The following is a 17,901-nucleotide window of genomic DNA, read 5'->3' as shown; positions in this document are numbered from 1 at the left end:
GTACTCAAAAGGATAACTTTTAGACTTGCTGCAAAAGTCAATGACAGTTTCTTACTTGGGTGCTAAGTTGGGTGGGTTCTCCCACTTCTATTTCCCCCTTTGAAGAAAAATACAAGTGATGCATTCATACAACAAAATTGGTGTTCATTGGGGTCTCAGAGTGGTTGAACTTACGGGGTAATTGGGTTTAGCTAGTGGCGCATGATTGTAGTTAGAAACTAATTGTGTTAATTTTTCCTGCAATGATTAGTTTAATGAGTGAATTGCTTTATTTATCAATTCAATGTTGAGCTCGGGCAGACAGGCAGCATTGGCAATGCACTAAGCATATTATGATCTGATGATTACATAGAAATTTTCAACTTCAGGACAACTTGGGGCTTTCTGTTTTTTTTTATGTTTTTTTTTTGTTTTGTTTGTTTTGTTTTTGGAAGGAAGATTCCCCTTTGTTCTATTAAACCATTAGGGTCTGTTTGGTGTTTTTAGGTCTAGCTCTAAATGTTTACCTTTGTTTGCCTGTGTGAATGCCAACTCAGAGCCATTACTATCAGAACTGGTGTTATTTGTTAACGCATTAGACATTAATAATGTTGGTCTAATCAGGTTTTTGGAAATTTTTGAAGTTGACTTTTAATGAAAGATACTCAAATCTGCATGTAATTTATCCTGCCACCCCCTAGTTGCATCCCCCCCCCCCAACCTCCCCCACTTAATGTAGTGTCTCTTTAAAGCAACCAGGTTCTTAGTTCTTTGAAAAGCCTGGTAACTTCATTGGGGGAAAAAAAAATCACTGTTCTTCATTTTGGGGGCAATTCTGTCTATTTAATTCAAATCTTTTGGCCATTTCCCAACCTTCTCCTTCCCATTTTCTTTCCCCTGAAGATCCATCATCCTCATATGAGCTGTGATCTGCATAATTGACATTGCAGTACATGATTTTTGCCTTAAAATTCAGTGATGGCCTAGATCATGTCTTTGTCTTTTTCCCCTTTTTAAAATACCTTGTAGTTGTGTTAGGAAACCCATATTGCCTAGGGTTGAAGACCTGGATCTTGTGTCCCGTAGAGATGATAAAAAAAATATTGTGCTTGCTGCTTGCTGTTGTGCAGATTCAGAAACTAGGGTAGAAGCACAGTGTCTTACTAAACTAACATTCAAATTCTAAATGTTGTTGAGCATTTTATTTTAGATTAGTGTTTTGTTTATGTAGTCGGTTTTTAGTGTTTTTATGTATTGTAATTTGATAAATGCCAGTTGTATGAGACTGGATTCTCTGGTCAGCTGGTTCCAGCAGTTTTCTGTTCATGGGAAAAATGTTTGGGGGGGTGATTGAAGTTGATTTTTTAAAGAAAAATTTCTTACTTGGAAAATTGTTCTGAATTTGATATTTAGGAGTGGCCACTCCAATCTTAGTGAATTTGCTCATCTCTTCCAGTAATCAGCCCTGCATGCTTATGAAAATAAATTTTAAGGTGACTAAATGCCTTCTACCTCTTCCTTACTGAAGATTTTTTTCCCCTGTATAATCTTTTTTGGGGGAAGGGCAGATTGTGGTACCAAAGACAACAGATCTAAATTCCCCATTTTTTATTAAAAAATTAAAAAGCCAAATGTCACCATCGCTATATCCCTGTTTCAGGCAGTGACACGATATAGTGGCATTTAAAAACCTGAGTATTTTCCAGAATTCAAAAGTTCTTGAGCATGTGATTCTCATTTGGAAAACTGAGAAGCTACAGTGCTTGGTGGAAGAAGGATGGCATTTGGCTACCCTGTTCTTTCTCTAATGCCTCGGTGTTGCCTGTCTGCGCCGGCCATTGTTGCAATGTAAGCAATACTGTTTGATGCACTGCCACCCTCTATTGTCTGTTTAGTGTTTAGAATCTCCAGTGGGGAAGAGGAAAAGAAGCATGACTGTTAGTACTTCTCAGGACCCATCTTTCTCAGGATTAAACCAGGTCTGAAACTGTCTCCTATTCCAACCTCAATCCCAAATTCATGTGCTTTTCTTTTTTATTGTTTTACTTTGATTATTTTTATTTTTGTTTTAATTCTGGAGAATGTAGATCTTGTTCAAGCACCTCTTACGTTGGCATTATTCAGACATACTTGGCAAACATATAACATTACTGAGATGTTTCTTTGTGGCTTTGCTCAAAGCTTGTAAAGTTTAGAGAAAACTTAAATGACATCAGGATTATATTTAGCGCTCTGACATCCACATGAGGGAACGATATGTTGGTCTAGTATTGAAATTCTTTATCTAATGGTACACTTGAGATAGAGTATTTAGTTTTTTTAAATGTATTTGGGGTTGCAGAACTTAATACACGATACATATCTAAGTTCAGTTGCATCAGAGCTGTGTAATGAATATATATATATATATATATACTGGCTTACCTCTAATCCCCTTTCCTAATGAAATTCGGGTAAGTGTAGATTAGTTTTCAAATCTAGTGTTTCTAGAATTGATTTACCTCATTCTCAAAATCTCTCGTCCTCAACCAAATGGCCTAAGATGCTTAAAAGAGCATTATATGCTCTGGAATTAGAAGACTCTCGCATCCTCAAAAAATCAGCGTAACATCAGTGAAGCACTTACCAAAACAATTAAAGTTTGTAACGCATGATATACTATAAATGAATGCCTTACCTGATGATTTAGTGTTTGGCAGGCTAAACACCTCAGTACTTTTCTAAATGTTTGTTAAATGTTAAACAGTCTTTTACTGTCATAGAAGTTAGTTTTCTTTCTTTATGTGTATGAATTTTCAGACAAACAAGGGAAAATAAAAACTTATTTTAATTTTAAAAAATGAATTTAAACAAATGAATCTTTATTGTTCATTATATCCTGAGAAGGAAGTATTGGCATAAGTAATTTTAAAAAGTTGTATTTGACTAAAGCATACTTTGTAGTTCCTTAACACCACATATATCATCTTGGTAATCATTTAATCCTTTTCTCTACTATCCAGCTTTGTTCCAGGGTCCTGCTTCTGTTAAAAAGGTTTCAGAAATTCAAATATATTTTTATCCACAGACAGTGAAATATAAACTGTGGTGACTAGATCTTGGTTGAGGAGAGAAGGAGGATGATGGATAATAGGTACATTATAAAGCAAATCTGGGGTCCATTTTTACTATCCATTCTTTCACATGTTTTACTTACAGATTATAGCATAATCATGGAATAATTTTCATTAAGTTGTATTGAATTGTTTTTATTCCCTACATACCATTTATCTGGATTGTGAGGAAATGTGATCTTGTGAATTTTTATGGACGGGCAGAGGAATGTGATCACTAGTCAGGAGAAAATTTGCCATGAGTGCTAAAAGCTAAAATTTACAGTAGTATTTCTGCACTTCTGAATGTTATGCCAGTATATCAAACATTAACTTGGGCCTCCCTGGTGACCTAGGGGTTAAATCTCAGTGCTGTCAGCTTTAGGGCCTGAGCTTGATCCCAGCCAGGGAGCTAACCCACATATCAGGCCTCTCCTATCTCACCAATGCTCCCCTTAACTCCCCACTGGTCCTCCTATCTCACCACTGCTCCCCTTATATTTCAGTAAATCTGCCTGTTCTGCTCCCCAGTCTGTCTCTGGTGAACACACACACACATACACACACACACCCTTCTTCACCACCACCACCCCACACCTCTGGCCTGCACCCCAGTTCTTCTACATTTAAAAAAAATTAACTCATTTCTACTTGCATTTGAAAAATAGACTGCATTTTTAAAAACAAGCACAAGTTTTACTTAAAATGTATAACTATAATCTCCAGAAAAGCAGCTTGGCCCACCAATGAGATTAGACTTTGCATGTGCAGACTTACAAAAAATACATTCTCTTGTGCCTTAATGAGCATTGACTTGCTTCTCCCTTTGTATATTTGCTGCTGTTCAGTTGTATCCCTGGTGTCACATAATTTCATGTAAGCACTTTCATTATATGTTAATATTCATTTTTTAATTTAAAGCATAGGGAGCTACTAGAGCGCTTCATACAGGTACCGGAAGATAGCAACTGACATTTGAAATATTTGTTTCAGGTAGTTTTCCTTTCAGTTCTTTGCTCTTAAAATAGGAAACCTTTGTTTTAGCAGTGACATTACTTTTCCTTGGTTTATTTTCAATTTCTACAAGAAGAGAAAGTTAAAATTGCTTAGTAGTTTGTTTTGATACTAAAGATTGAGATTTAAGAAGATAGTGGTTGTATATTTTTTCTTTGTAACTTAGTTTTTGTCCTTTAGAGTTGTGAAAGAACTCACTACTAGTGAGTCTTTTAGTTGTGAGAAACTCTAGCTTTTGAGTTGGAAATTGGAGGTACTGAGTGTAGATTTAGACAGTAATGAGGCTGTGGAACCTCTTCACAGCAGAGTTGTTGGCCTTCTTCTTTTTTCTTTTTGAAGTATTAAAGGAAGCAACCCCAGAAAATATCCCTTAGAGATTCTGTCTTAAATCATTTTACATTCAAATCCACATAAGCTTGTAGGGCTATTTTTAAAAACCACTATGTAGCCGGATGTCCTTTTGTGTTTGTTTTTCCTTGTTTTCTTCTATTACGAATCTGTAGAACTTAAGTTATTTTTATTTTGCTTAACAGAAGTGTATTTTGCTCATTTTAATCTTTGTGTACTGAGCTCATTTTTATATCCAGAGAAAATTAAACTATGGATTTTATTTCTCTTAGTGTTTTATAACTAATTCCTCATATTCCTATAGTAATTTGATTGCTTAGGAAATGAGTTTAATCTGCTAGAGAGCTTTCATCATCCAGTTAACATTTTTCTAAGAATTTAGTCTTCATTCTTTTATGGTAAGCCAAGTGAAAATAAGTGTCTCATTGTTAACATGGTTACAGAAACTCAAACCTCAGTGCCTTTTCCATCCATGGCATAACTAAGATTAGGTCACAAATATATCTTACATATTTGACCAAAATAAGTGTTTTTTCATCCACCTAAAGACTTCCTTGATCAGGTCTTTTTCAAATAAATCGGCCTTTAAAAAAGAAAAAAACCCTGACAGACTATTAGGTGATCAAGTTTCCCGGCATTATAAACTAGGACAGAAGAGACTCACTGTCAGCCTCATGGAAAGAATGGGAATCTTTAGGCATAACTAGAAAAGAACAGTAGTTTAGGTACATAGCGTATGAACACATGGACCTGCTTGACTTGATCATCTTTGTCGCTAAAGTAACTTTTCATAAGTGATTTTATGATAAAAGGTAAACATTTTAAGTAAATATTTTTATTTTACTTTAGAAAATAGGCAATTACTACTATTTTAGGTGTTTTTTGTCAAAAATAATTTTTCCTTTTAAAGGTTTTAATTTGGAGAGTAATCTGAATTACTTTTAAAAAATTAGCTACACTGTCTGATATCCTGTGTACCATATAAATGAGATAGCCACTAAATGTCAGTTTGTTCTTAAACACTAGTCTGGTTTTTAAGTTAGCCACATGAACTACAACCACTTGATTTAAATACTAAGTGCTTTTTAAAAGATTTTAAATCAGCTTGTATTTTCCAGAAATTTGACATGCATAAAATGGTAATGTAAAGTAGTAAAATATAATTGTTAGTAAAAATACTGGTTTTGTCAATATGAAACTTTCAGAGTTCTTATTTTAGATAATGAGCTTATTTCAGTATGAGATGGCATACTGAAGAGTGGCCTTTGTAGAATGGAAGAATTACAGATAGGTTATGTCTTCGTTTTTGAAACCTCATGCTGTTTACCAGTAGTAACAGGATGTCAGGTTCTGTTTTGGAACATAGTACACTTGTCAAATGCTATCAAGCATGTATACGATTCCCCACTAGTTTTCTAAAGATAGGCTCCTGGGTATACATTGAATGACCTGGGCCTGTGAAATTGTTCTGACACACGTTCAACCACTTGACTTAACTATGTTTTTTAAATTTGATTTATTGATGAGGATTAGTAAAAGTTTATTGGCGTGTTAGGTTTGTTCCTTATCTGTTCTATTTATAACACTTTAGTTTTATATATTTGATCAAATTTTGTAGAATAGATGCCATTTAATTATTAATAAGGAACTTAATTGAACAAGGTTGGAAACCTAATGTCTCTTTATTTTCTTTTAAAGTTATTCCTTATTGACTTTGGTTTGGCCAAAAAGTACAGAGACAACAGGACAAGGCAACACATACCATACAGAGAAGATAAAAATCTTACTGGCACTGCCCGGTATGCTAGCATCAATGCACATCTTGGTATTGAACAGAGGTGAGTTTGGAAATTGAATGTGTTTACCAAGTACATCGGAAAAATCATTAGTGGGGTTTTTATTTTTTATTTATTTTTTTTAAAGATTTATTTATTCATTTACACAAGAACCGGGGTACAGGCCAGATGCGCGGGAGGGTGAGAGAATTCACCAGAGACAGAGCAGGGAGCAGAGCAGGCAGGAGGACCAAAGTACACTGCTGAGGGAAGCAGCGGGCGCTGCAGGAGAGGTCTGTCACGCTTTGTGGGACCTTTGCTGGCGGCCGGAGATCGAACCGGCACTGCAGAGGCTGGGGACAGCTTCACAATGCAGCGCTCAACCGCCTGCACCACTAGGGGAGACCCCAGTGGGGTTTTTAAAAAATATTTCAGTGTTTCATAATATCTAAACATGTCTTCTGGCTGAGGATTTGAAGGATGCTTGTCAATCCTTTTACCTGCTCCTTTAGTCAGCACAGAGAAGCCAATTAAATGAGGCCTATTTGTTTGCTTTAAGGTGTCTCTTGGGAAGAAAATAATTGCATGATGGAAAGTTAGAAGCACAAATGCAATTTTATCTTGATGTTTGTTTTTGCACCAAAAGCCAGTTTAGCTCTTCCACTTCTAGGATCTGGTTTGAAGCAAAATTGATCAGTTTTGCTTGTTCACTTTTCATATGTTGACATGGGTTCTAGTCAAATTCATGTTCCCTTCATCTTTATCAATCATTCTTGCTCCTTTACACAAGCATATAAATGACAAATGCTTCTAGGGATCTTCGGGAGAAAATTTGAAGCTTAGGAAATACCAATGAATATTTGAATACTTAGCTTACATTGTAATTTCACATTTCCAGCAGGCCAGAGTATCACCATTTCTTCAATATATGTATCTTTCTGAGCATATACGTATGTGCTATATGTTTCGTTAGATGTTTGGTTCTTTTTTAAATGTTAATTTATTTCAATATCCCTAAGTTTATTTTATGAGTGCCTGTGAAACTTCTAAGTGTCCTGCCGAATTGTAGGAGTGTGTTGGTTTCTATTTTGAATTCAATGAGAAAATTTTAACTAAATACCTTCTTGTACAACATACCAAATAGCTCTCTCTTCACTTGGGAAAATTTCTTCTTATGTACCTGGCTTTTTTTCACATGTCTTTCATAATAACTCTAGGTCATAAATTCATATTTTCTTTTCCAGTCGCCGAGATGACATGGAATCATTAGGATATGTTTTGATGTATTTTAATAGAACCAGCCTGCCATGGCAAGGACTAAAGGTAAACTAGACTCATACTACCTACCAGTGTTTTGTTGTAAGAAGAAAAATGGGTATTGGAGATGACCTTAATGTCCCTTTCAAATACGGAGTTTCCTGAGAATAAATTAACTTTCTTTTTGCCTTTTATTTGGAAAATCAGGTCATTTCAGTAAGAATTAATAGAATCCCACAGAACAGTTTTCTTTAGGGACAGTAAATAGGTAACTTGTAGCTTTATCTGAGTGGTAGTTGACATGAACTGCGAAAGGTAGAGACTTGTCTCATTTTGCTGAGTTGCCATTTTGTTGAAAATAGTACTTATATTATCACCCCCCCAAAAAAAAGTGATCTATCCAATAGTAATAGCTATATCCTAACATTTTGTTTCTATTAACTAGGAGTTTCACTGTTAGTTTTGTGTTTGTGTTAATGATGAATAACTATGGTCTGCTGCACCATGTGGGTTAGCTCCTTGGCCATAAATGGAACTCAGGCCTTAGGGGTGACAGTGCTAAGAATTAACCCCCTAGGCCACTAGGGAGGCCCCTTGTGTGGGTAGCTTTATCCCCTATGAATATTTTTACTTTGAAACAGGTTTAGACTTACGCCATTTTGTAGTCTCTAATGATGAACACATTTTATGGTATGATTCTGTTTTTGTGTTAAATGTGTCAAGAAAACATGCTTTAAATTTAACTTAATTTAACTTAAATCACACACCTTCATGTTCTAATCCTAGTAAGTAAAAATGGTTCTGAAGTAGAAACTCAAAAATAACAGTTCAGTTAAATATTATATATTGATTTATTTTTTATTCTTGGTTAAGATTTGTCTTGAATCTTAATTGTAATTTATGCCAGTGTGTTTATCAGGTTCTTCTTGGTAGTGTTGAGTATGTCTGTGATTTCTTATTTTCCACAGGCTGCAACAAAGAAACAAAAATATGAAAAGATTAGTGAAAAGAAAATGTCTACTCCTGTTGAAGTTTTATGTAAGGTAAGTGATGAGTATTTTTTTAGAAATATATGAGTCAGGAACACAATGGAGCATTTTCCTTGCCAGCCTTGGTAATTAAATATCCTAATAGGTATAAACTAGCTGCTTACCATCTTAAATTTATTTATTTTTTTATTCTAAATATCTCTGGAATTGCTTTGTCTGATGTCTTCTGTTTGCTTGGGCTCTACAATCTTTAAATGATGCTTACAAATTATGAGGAAAATTAAATTTTATTCTTAACTGTAAACTAATGTCAGAAAAGGAAGGATATCAGTAATTGGTATATTAAGGAGGAGAGAGAGAAAGGCAGGAAGATCAGAACAATCCACAATAGGAAAATGTCAAACAATAGTGCAACATTGGTAACAGCTTCAATATATTCACTTCTCTGAAATTTCAAACTTCAGAACTAGACCAGTAAGTTTTGAATGGAGAGCTGTTTGTGTCTTGATGAGGAATCACTGTCTTTTCCTTAGAAAGAACTTTGCAACACTAGGGTTCCTGAAATAATTAGTAAACAGCATACAGTTAAATAGTTGGGTGACAAAAAGAATTGCAACTGTACATTTTGTAGAAAAGGTAAAGGTTTTTTTTTATGTGTCTCCTATTCACAAATCTGCTTTCCCCTTTGCTACCAATCTAAATTGAAAGAGGAGTGGGGTGTATGGACTATGATCTTTACCAAGTCTTTGGGATTTGTTTTACATAAATTTATAGAAACGGAAAACAGATTGGTGATTACCAGACGAGTGGAGGGCATTGGGTGAAAAGGGATCAAGAAGTACAAACTTCCAGTTACAAACGAATTAAGTCGGGGGTGGGGGGTGTACAGCATGGGGCTACAGTCAGTCATAGGGTGTTACAAAGTTGAAAGTTGCTAAGAAAAGATGGTACATAGACTTACTGTGATCATTGTTAATGCAGTGTATACAAATGTCATTATGTTGTGCACATGAGACTAAAATGTCGTGTCAAATTAATTATGACATTCTAGCTTAATGAAAAAATTCATGTGTTACCACCTACCCAAATAATTTAAAAATCTGTATACTCCAGGAAGCGCAGAACATTACATTTTCTATACACTACCTTTTTTATGCAAGAGAAAGATTCATTTGGTTTACTAAAAATAAAAACATCACCCATTTTTCAGGGAGATAGGGAATTTAGTACATTCTCTGCTTGTGGACTGCTTAATATTGATCTTGAAATTGTGGACTATTTCTATCTGGATTAGCAACATATAATTGATTCAGAGTTGAGTGGACACAGAAGTGTTAGATATTAGTATAAAATAGTAAGATTTTTGCAGTTTCATGGTCCAGTGGTATCTCTTATTTCCTGTCTGTATTGCTTCTGATATTGGTAGTTTGTTGTTGTTGTTGTTGTTGTTTTAAGATTTATTTAGTTATGCACACAAGAACTGGGGTACAGACCAGAGGTGTGGGGGGTGAGAGGATTCACCAGAGACAGAGTGGGGAACAGAACAGGCTGATCTACTGAAATGCACTGTTGAGGGAGCGCAGTGGGCAAGTCAGGAGAGGTCTGCTGCGCCATGTGGGTAGCTCCTTGGGTGGGGATGGAACTAATGCTGCAGTGGCTGTGGATAGCTTCCATAGGTTTGCGTCTTAACCCCTTGCACCACCAGGGAGGCCCTGATATTGGTGAGTTTTTTCTGTTATGTTTTGCCTGCTATCAGAAAGCAGCAGTGTGTGAAGTCTACTATTTGACCCTCAGTTGTGGTTAATTCTTTATCTAAAAGGTATTAATTTCAATTCATTTGGTAAATGTTACTTACCACTAACACAGATTGTGTGTAAAAAAATTTTTAAAAGAAAAATATACAATAAATTAGTTTCCGGTGCCCACCTCCAAAATGAAATAGCTTGAAAGTGCTTGGTGAATTTTATATCTGTTTATGTAAGTGTGGTCATAAAAATGTTGAAAGCATAGCCATTCTATCCTACTCTGACTATTGGGCATCAAAGGTTTTCAAAATGTTACAGAGTGTGGGAAGGAACTGCCTCTTTTTACTCAATCTTCCTTCACATATACTTGAGGAGAAGGGTATGTGGGGCTTTTTGTTGCTTTAATATTTTGTATTTCTTCATAGCTGGAAGTAATGTCCTTTTGGTGACTGACATCTATAACTTTAAAAATGTTGATGTACATCTTTGAGTATCTTTCTTCAGAAACAGAACAGTAATGCTTTTTTTTTTTTTTTTAAGATTTATATATTTATTTATTTATTCATACAAGCACTGGGTACAGTCAGAAGCGCGGGAGGGTGAGAGAATTCACCAGAGTCAGAGCAGGATGCAGAACAGGCAGAAGGACCGAAGTACACTGCTGAGGGGAGCAGCGGGCAGCAGGCGAGGTCTGCGCGCCATGTGGGACCCTCCTCTGGTGGCCGGGGAGCAGCTGGGGATTGAACCGGCACTGCAGAGGCTGCGGGCAGCTTCGCAACCCCGCGCTCAACCGCTGCGCCACCGGGGAAGCCCAGTAGTAATGTTTTTAATAGAGGAAAATTTGAATTCCCTAAATGTCCAAGTTAATTATGATCTGTTTAGTAGTTAAGTATATGCATCCATTTAGAAGTTTATGAAGAGGTTGGAAATAACACTGATGCTTATAGTATACTGTTAATGGATGAAAACAGAATATGTTACATATGTAATATGGTAATAGTTACGGGGGGGGGAGCAGTATCTATATAGGAAAAAACATTAGAATGAATTTGTATCACAACAATGGTGGTTTTGTGTGATTGCACACTTGGTGGTTTTACTTTTCTGTTTACCTAAGTATATACTGTTGTCCCAAGGGGTGAGAAAATGCACATTTCATTGTCTTCTTGTGGCAGAAAGAACATTACTGACCTCCCTTTCTCATTTCAAATTAGTAGATAATGATAAAATAACAAATTAGTGGGATGTCTTAATTTATTGAAGAACATAATGTTCTAAGAAAAGGATACATATTTCCTCTCCCAGTATAAAAAGTATACTGTATGTAATAAGGGCAGGATGGTGAAATTTTGTTAAATTTATGAGGAGGATACCAATTCACAAGTTATTTTAGTTGTTAGATCTTCCAGCAAAGTTGTGTAAAATACCCTCCTCAAATACAATTTTTCATGTAATTTAAATATATTTCTGTTCCTATGTTAAAATAAATTTGTTTTAACTCTTGAACTTCTAGGGGTTTCCTGCAGAATTTGCCATGTACTTAAACTATTGTCGTGGACTGCGCTTTGAGGAAGCCCCAGATTACATGTATCTGAGGCAGCTATTCCGCATTCTTTTCAGGTTAGTTTTTAAGACTGTAAACTTCATTGAGGGAAGTTAGTTAAATCCACCCAGCATACCTACTCTGAGAAGTAGGTTGTTTAGTGGATTTAACCAGTATGAGCAACATTTCAAAAACTGAGTTTGTCATTTTTCCATTTGTAATGCAAATATGCTTGAAATTGTTTTGAGATGGCAAAACAGCTGAGTAAAACTCAGTAGAATCTGATTTTTCCACAAGAATTAACAATTCACATTAGTGAATTCACATTAGTAAGTGACTTTCTCTGGCCCTTGGAACACTTCAGTTTTGGTACAGAGCCCCTATTCAAACCCAAAATGAAAGCAATTTAAAAAATGACACAGTCGTGGAATCTATAGGATAGTGTGGAGGCAGCCCAGCTCTAGAGTTCCTAGGAACAACTCATAACTGGTCTTGAACAAAGGGGGGAAATAAAGAGTACAATACCTCAGATCTTAGTTGGAAGAGTAAGATTTTGGGGAGTAATCCTTGAACCCCAGAAAAATCTTCCATAAAGCTCAGGCTTAGACTTGTCCCCCACAGAGTCCTTCACCTACTCTTAATTTGTTTTCAGGAGGCACCTTCTGCATAACTGATGACTTGACTCAGTGTTTTGGTTGCTTTGGCTCCCTTTTCTCTCTATTCCCCTGCTCCTTTCAAGAAATGCAAAGGCAGCTGCTTTTTGAGAAGGGAGAGGATTATTTTTATACTAAATAGCAGGCTGTTTTCTTTTTCCTCCAGTCTTGACATGCAACAAGTAGAGTTCATTATAACTGAATCGTTAAAAAATTATCCTAGGGATAGATATCTTTTAGAAGCTTCACACGTAAGAGAAAATACCCATCTCCTTAAAAATGCTCTGTCTGGAAAGTTCAGTGGACTCAGTTGTTGTTAAAGGATTAACATACAAATTTCTATTTTCCAGGACCCTAAATCACCAATATGACTACACATTTGATTGGACAATGTTAAAGCAGAAAGCAGCACAGCAGGCAGCCTCTTCAAGTGGGCAGGGTCAACAGGCCCAAACCCCCACAGGCAAGCAAACTGACAAAACCAAGAGTAACATGAAAGGTTAGTAGCCAAGAACCAAGTGACGTTACAGGGGAAAAAAAATTGAACACAAAATTGGGTAATTCATTCATTTCTAACAGTGTTAGATCGAGGAGGTGGTTTTTAAAATGCATAAAAATTTGGCTCTGTTTTAAAAAAAAGACGTCCTTGGAAAATTTGACTACTAACTTTAAACCCAAATGTCCTTGTTCATATATATATGTATATGTATTTGTATATACATATATGTGTGTATATTATATCATTTCTCTTGGGATTTTGGGTCATTTTTAACAACTGCATCTTTTTTACTCATTCATTAACCCCTTTCCAAAATACACATTTGGTGTTGGGAATATGGTATAATCAATCAATCCAAAATCCTAGACCTAACACTTGTTGATTTTTAATAACGAATCTGGTTAGCATTGGTATTTTGACTTTTCTTAGACTAACAGTGTTAAGAATTTTTTTGCATGTTAATGCATTAGCATTTAAAATGGACAATTGTGAACATAATCTAATTTCAAGATGTGAGTCTGGCATTGCCCCAACGTGTCTGTCTTCTCAGTTGCAGAGCGTCTCATTTACTCTCATAAAAGCTCAGGTAACTGAAAAGCTTGGCACATCTTTCCTAGTTACAAATCTCTTAATTGCTTTTTAACTACAGATGTTCTTAATTTCAAGATGATTCTTTGATTTTTGTCTTCATTTTTTAGTATCTTGCAAATACTCAGGGCCTGGGGAGTCCCGTGTGGAATTGAATTCTGCAATTAGACCTTGCAAATTGAAATGAAGTGGGGCAAATGCCATTGAACTACGAAGCTCTATTTCCTTTCTCTTTCTCAGGCACTCTTTATAGCACGAAGGAGTAGAACTGTTAGGGCACAGCTCCGTTTCTTACCACTGTTGCCATACAGTTGGACTCCTGTGTTTGATGTTTTTTGCTTGTTTTTCTTTTCCCCTTTCTGGGGCTTACCTGCTGATTACCTGCCTACTTTCTGGAAGTGGTGGGCTCTGGTAAGATTTGGTTTTGGTTTCTAATTATATAATTTCTGAATGACTGCTCTAGTCTGAACTTGATCTTCTTTGGTCCATATTTTTAGTGTTGTATTTAAACAATTTTGTAATTTAAAAACAGACTAATCTGAGAATGCTTTTCAAGAAGTATAATTAACTGATGTTATCCTCATCCCAGCAGCTTATCTATTGGGAATGAAATTGAGATCCTTCTCTTCCATGTTTTGTATTGGGGAAGGCTTCATAGATGGAGGCTGATGGTAGTGGGGGTTCCAAGATGAGGAATATTCTTAGCTTAGGATGTTAAACTAATGTTTGCCCAGTGCTCTGCCTTTGCATCTCAATTGGGACTTAATTACCCCTTTTGATTGTTTTAATTATGGTATCATTTAATCATAGTGCTGAGAACTTCTTAATGAGGTAGGTAGCTAGTGTCACTGAGAAATAGCCCTACCTTTTAGATAAGATTAGGTAGTCTGAGGACTTGTTATACCTAATGCCTATAGTGCTTTTGTTTTTTCTCACAAAATGAAACAAATTTTTGCCTAAAGCTAGCTGGGATAATAGGATCATCACGAGTTGCAGTTTCTAGAACTAAAATTAGATTGAAATCTCTTCTGACCTAGAATATTTCACTTCAGGCATTCAGCAGCCTTCAGAAAGAATAACTTTATTTTGAGCTAGTTTCCATTGTTAGTTTACTATGTGTCTCTTACTCAATAAACAAGCAGAATTTTTGTCCTGCCTTATCCAGGTCTAAAAGATGAGAAGTTGGATCCACTGAGTTAGTATGTTACCTTGGAAAAAAAATTGTAATTAAACTTAAGTTTAATCCTTATTTTTTGTATTGTAGCTATTTTTCATAAAGCAACTTAAAATCTTACAAGATTAAATAGCATTAGACATGGGCTGTACGATATTACATAACCACAGACTTGGAAAATTTTGAGGAAATTGGACTTACTATAAAACATATCACACACATCATTGACTGTTTTAAGATATACAGTTACAAGTGATGTATTTTGGCTCCAACAAAATACTGTTTGCTACTAAAGCATGCTACTCCACATAATACAAACAACAAAATTCTTTTTGATCTTTGACTTCTTGAAAACATTTGTATTATTTTGGATAATAAAAAAAACTTGCTGCCCAAAACATACCTTACACAAAACCCCCTATATAGAAAGCCATTGAAGTCCTTAGGTTTGAGGATGGTGAAATAAGTATTGCCCTCCCTTCTCCTCCAACCCCCTCCTCCGAGTCATCAACATTAAGAAATCTTATGAAGTCTAGAGATCGAAAACAACTGATTCAGGTTACTTCTCACTCCAATCTCTAAGTAAAAAGGTGTTTGAAATCATGGTTTCCTAGGGTCCACTGCGATAGGCTTTTTCTTCAAGAGCTGGTACGACTCAGTGATTCATTGACCCCAGTAAATTCTTTCAGTAATGATGAAAATACCACATTATCTTTTTCTAGTTAAGTTTTATAAAGTGCTTTTTTAATACATTACATGTAAATATATATATTCTTCATAGAAATTAAATTTTCAGAAGTTTTCGCCATCAGGGAATTGAATTTCTTAAATTAATCCTTGGCAAGTAGATATCTCTAATGTAAGAATATCTGTTCTTGCAGAAATCTCCCGGATGGTAGCATTCACTAACTAATACATTGCATATGATTTTCATTTCAGAAAACTTTATACCTAATATTTCTTCATGAAAAGCTATAGCAGATCATTTTAGCAGTCAGTAAGAATGTCCAAAGACTCTAAAGTCTGTTTATTCAGTCAAGATGGGTTTGTTATATATGATCAATTTCTATTCTAATTACTTTTCTAAAGAAAAAACCTTTTTTCAATTTTTCTGTTCCAAAGTCCATAAAAAGACGATAAAACAAGTACACCCCCTATGATTTATTGCTCAGCACCAAATTCACTTCACCACCCTTTCCTTCAGCTATAAGTTGGTTTTCAGAAGGTACTTTAAGACATTTAAAAAGTAGTAAAAGATATTTTTAGGACATTTAGAACGCAAGTAAGGTTACTGTTTCTTTAGTTGAGAACACAGATGTGAGAGAGAATTTCAGAAGTCATTAAAGGTAAAGGTGGATCCTCATATTATTCTACTATTACCATCATCTTAATCCATTTGTTCACTACTGCAGCCATCGATGCTAAGCATAGTTTTACCATAACATTACATGGATATCAAATTGTTGATGTTGAAGAGATTAGAAATACTTTTCCATCACATTATCCTACCATGTCATGGTCTTTCCTGAACTACCTTCCAGTATTTACTGGGCTTTTACCTACCATTTATGTCTAGCTTAACTTTTTTTGACTTCACCAATTGCTGCTAGGAACATGGTTAGTCACTCAGCAACGTAACCCAAATCACAGGGGAAGACCTTGAAATACCTGGAGAAACTGATCTACTTTGAATACACTCAATCCAAAGAAGTTGCAAGGGACTTTCATCTTGTTGCTGAACTTTTTGTCAGCTTTTTTCACTGGACAGTTAAGCTGGAGAGAAAGAAACCAGCCCAAAAAGAAGTGAAGATGAGGATGCAAGAGTTGATTTCTGGTCTCAAAGGCCTATTGGACCTATGAAACTTTCAAGCTGTCATACTGTCCAGATGATAATACAACAGTCAGGACACAGAAGAGTACAGAGTTGCTGCGTGTCTGGTGTATAATGCACTCCATCTACCATATGGGGAAGGAATCCATTGTAACAGGTATTTTAAAGTTCAACAAACTCAAATCTGTAGCAGATTGACTTCTATACTAAAAAAAGACCCCAAAAGTCAGATTATCAGTCTTTTTTTTAATGGTTAACATATGATGTGTACCGGCTATACTTGTCATTTATCTTACTTGTAATGATAAAAATCCATTTCCTTTGTCTTTCCCAACTTAATATACTTTAGTTTCTGTGGAGAATTAACAGTTTGTGGTTTGTTTTTCTTCTGTACTTTCAAGTAAAAAATCTTAAATTCTCCAAGCTAAAGTCTGTGCATAACCAGAAGACCACACAAGCATGTTTTAGAAAAAGTAGCATAAATGGCATTGTATAATGAATGTATTTCGTTAAAAATTGCTTTTTAAAAAGTCATGTCTTATACTATGAAAGGACATTAAATTTCAAAAGTCCAAGCCTTACTAATTAATATAAATAAACCTTTGTGAAAAACTTTGTGATTCTACCAAAATGTCAGGGACCTATGAAATAAATTCACAAATAAGAGTAGATAGTTTCCAGATTGAGGGCTAGAATCTCCTGGTTAGTTATATAAAAGTAAACTTTTTTTCCTTTTGCAGCTTTGAAAAAAAGAAAAACTTAAATGTAACTGTTAATTCCTGAGTTGTCTCGAATTAGTCCGCCAAACCTGTTTTAACTCTTCCCCTCCCCCTCTTTTTTTAGGAACAAAGGAAGTCACTCCTTATTTTAACTGTTGTTGCAGTGAAGATGGGTTTTTGGACTTTGGAAGTCAAGAGACACCACCTCAACTACAACATAAAAACCAAGGACTAATGCATATTTGGGAAAAGAATGCTTAGTACTTGAAGACTGAATGTTGAATCCCTGCTGAATGATCCTATGGAGATTTTTTTTCCTAAACAGACTTCAGTAACATATTAGGACAATTCACTGGAGAAACTGATTCCTGGGTGGAGTATCCTACCATTGGCCAGTCTGAAGAGTTAAATCTGGATTTGACTGCTCTGTTCTACCAGGAATATTGTTTAGGCTAGCTCCTTTAACCAGTCCCTAAACAATTGTAATCATTTAATTGACCCAGCCATTCCTCAAATACCAGATTAAAAGATGAACAAGTATCATTCGTACCTACACAATTCTTGTCCCTATTAAAGACACAAGAGTTTTCTAATATTTTGACTGACAACGTAACTTACATTCCTCTTTAGTTTATCTAATTTGGGTTTCATTAGACAGTCTTTAATATTTTCCTTGCTAATCCTATTTAACAATA

The 17,901-nt window shown here is 35.5% G+C and overlaps 1 protein-coding gene across 3 annotated transcripts in view; it reads left to right on the top strand.

Annotated features, from left to right (window-relative positions):
- The window catches only part of CSNK1A1 (casein kinase 1 alpha 1), a gene marked incomplete at both ends in the record, with an annotated part of 38,194 nt that extends 21,875 nt beyond the window's left edge, over positions 1 to 16,319 (top strand). Inside the window, 7 exons of one of the 3 annotated variants that reach the window (XM_084252198.1) lie at positions 1,875 to 1,958; positions 6,132 to 6,271; positions 7,453 to 7,531; positions 8,434 to 8,508; positions 11,713 to 11,819; positions 12,746 to 12,894; positions 16,267 to 16,319. In XM_084252198.1, coding sequence (XP_084108324.1) covers positions 1,875 to 1,958; positions 6,132 to 6,271; positions 7,453 to 7,531; positions 8,434 to 8,508; positions 11,713 to 11,819; positions 12,746 to 12,894; positions 16,267 to 16,319 — 687 coding nt within the window. Of the gene's footprint in view, positions 1 to 1,874; positions 1,959 to 6,131; positions 6,272 to 7,452; positions 7,532 to 8,433; positions 8,509 to 11,712; positions 11,820 to 12,745; positions 12,900 to 14,647; positions 14,683 to 16,266 lie in introns of those variants that run through there. The other 2 variants (XM_084252199.1, XM_084252200.1) reach the window with 2 other exon arrangements.
- Positions 16,320 to 17,901: the final 1,582 nt, after the last annotated feature.

This window comes from Talpa europaea (genome assembly GCF_964194135.1).
Source record: "Talpa europaea genome assembly, chromosome: 13".
Lineage (NCBI taxonomy): Eukaryota > Metazoa > Chordata > Mammalia > Eulipotyphla > Talpidae > Talpa > Talpa europaea.
The sequence above is the reverse complement of the archived record's forward strand: the minus strand, read 5'-3'. Positions and strand labels throughout refer to the sequence as shown.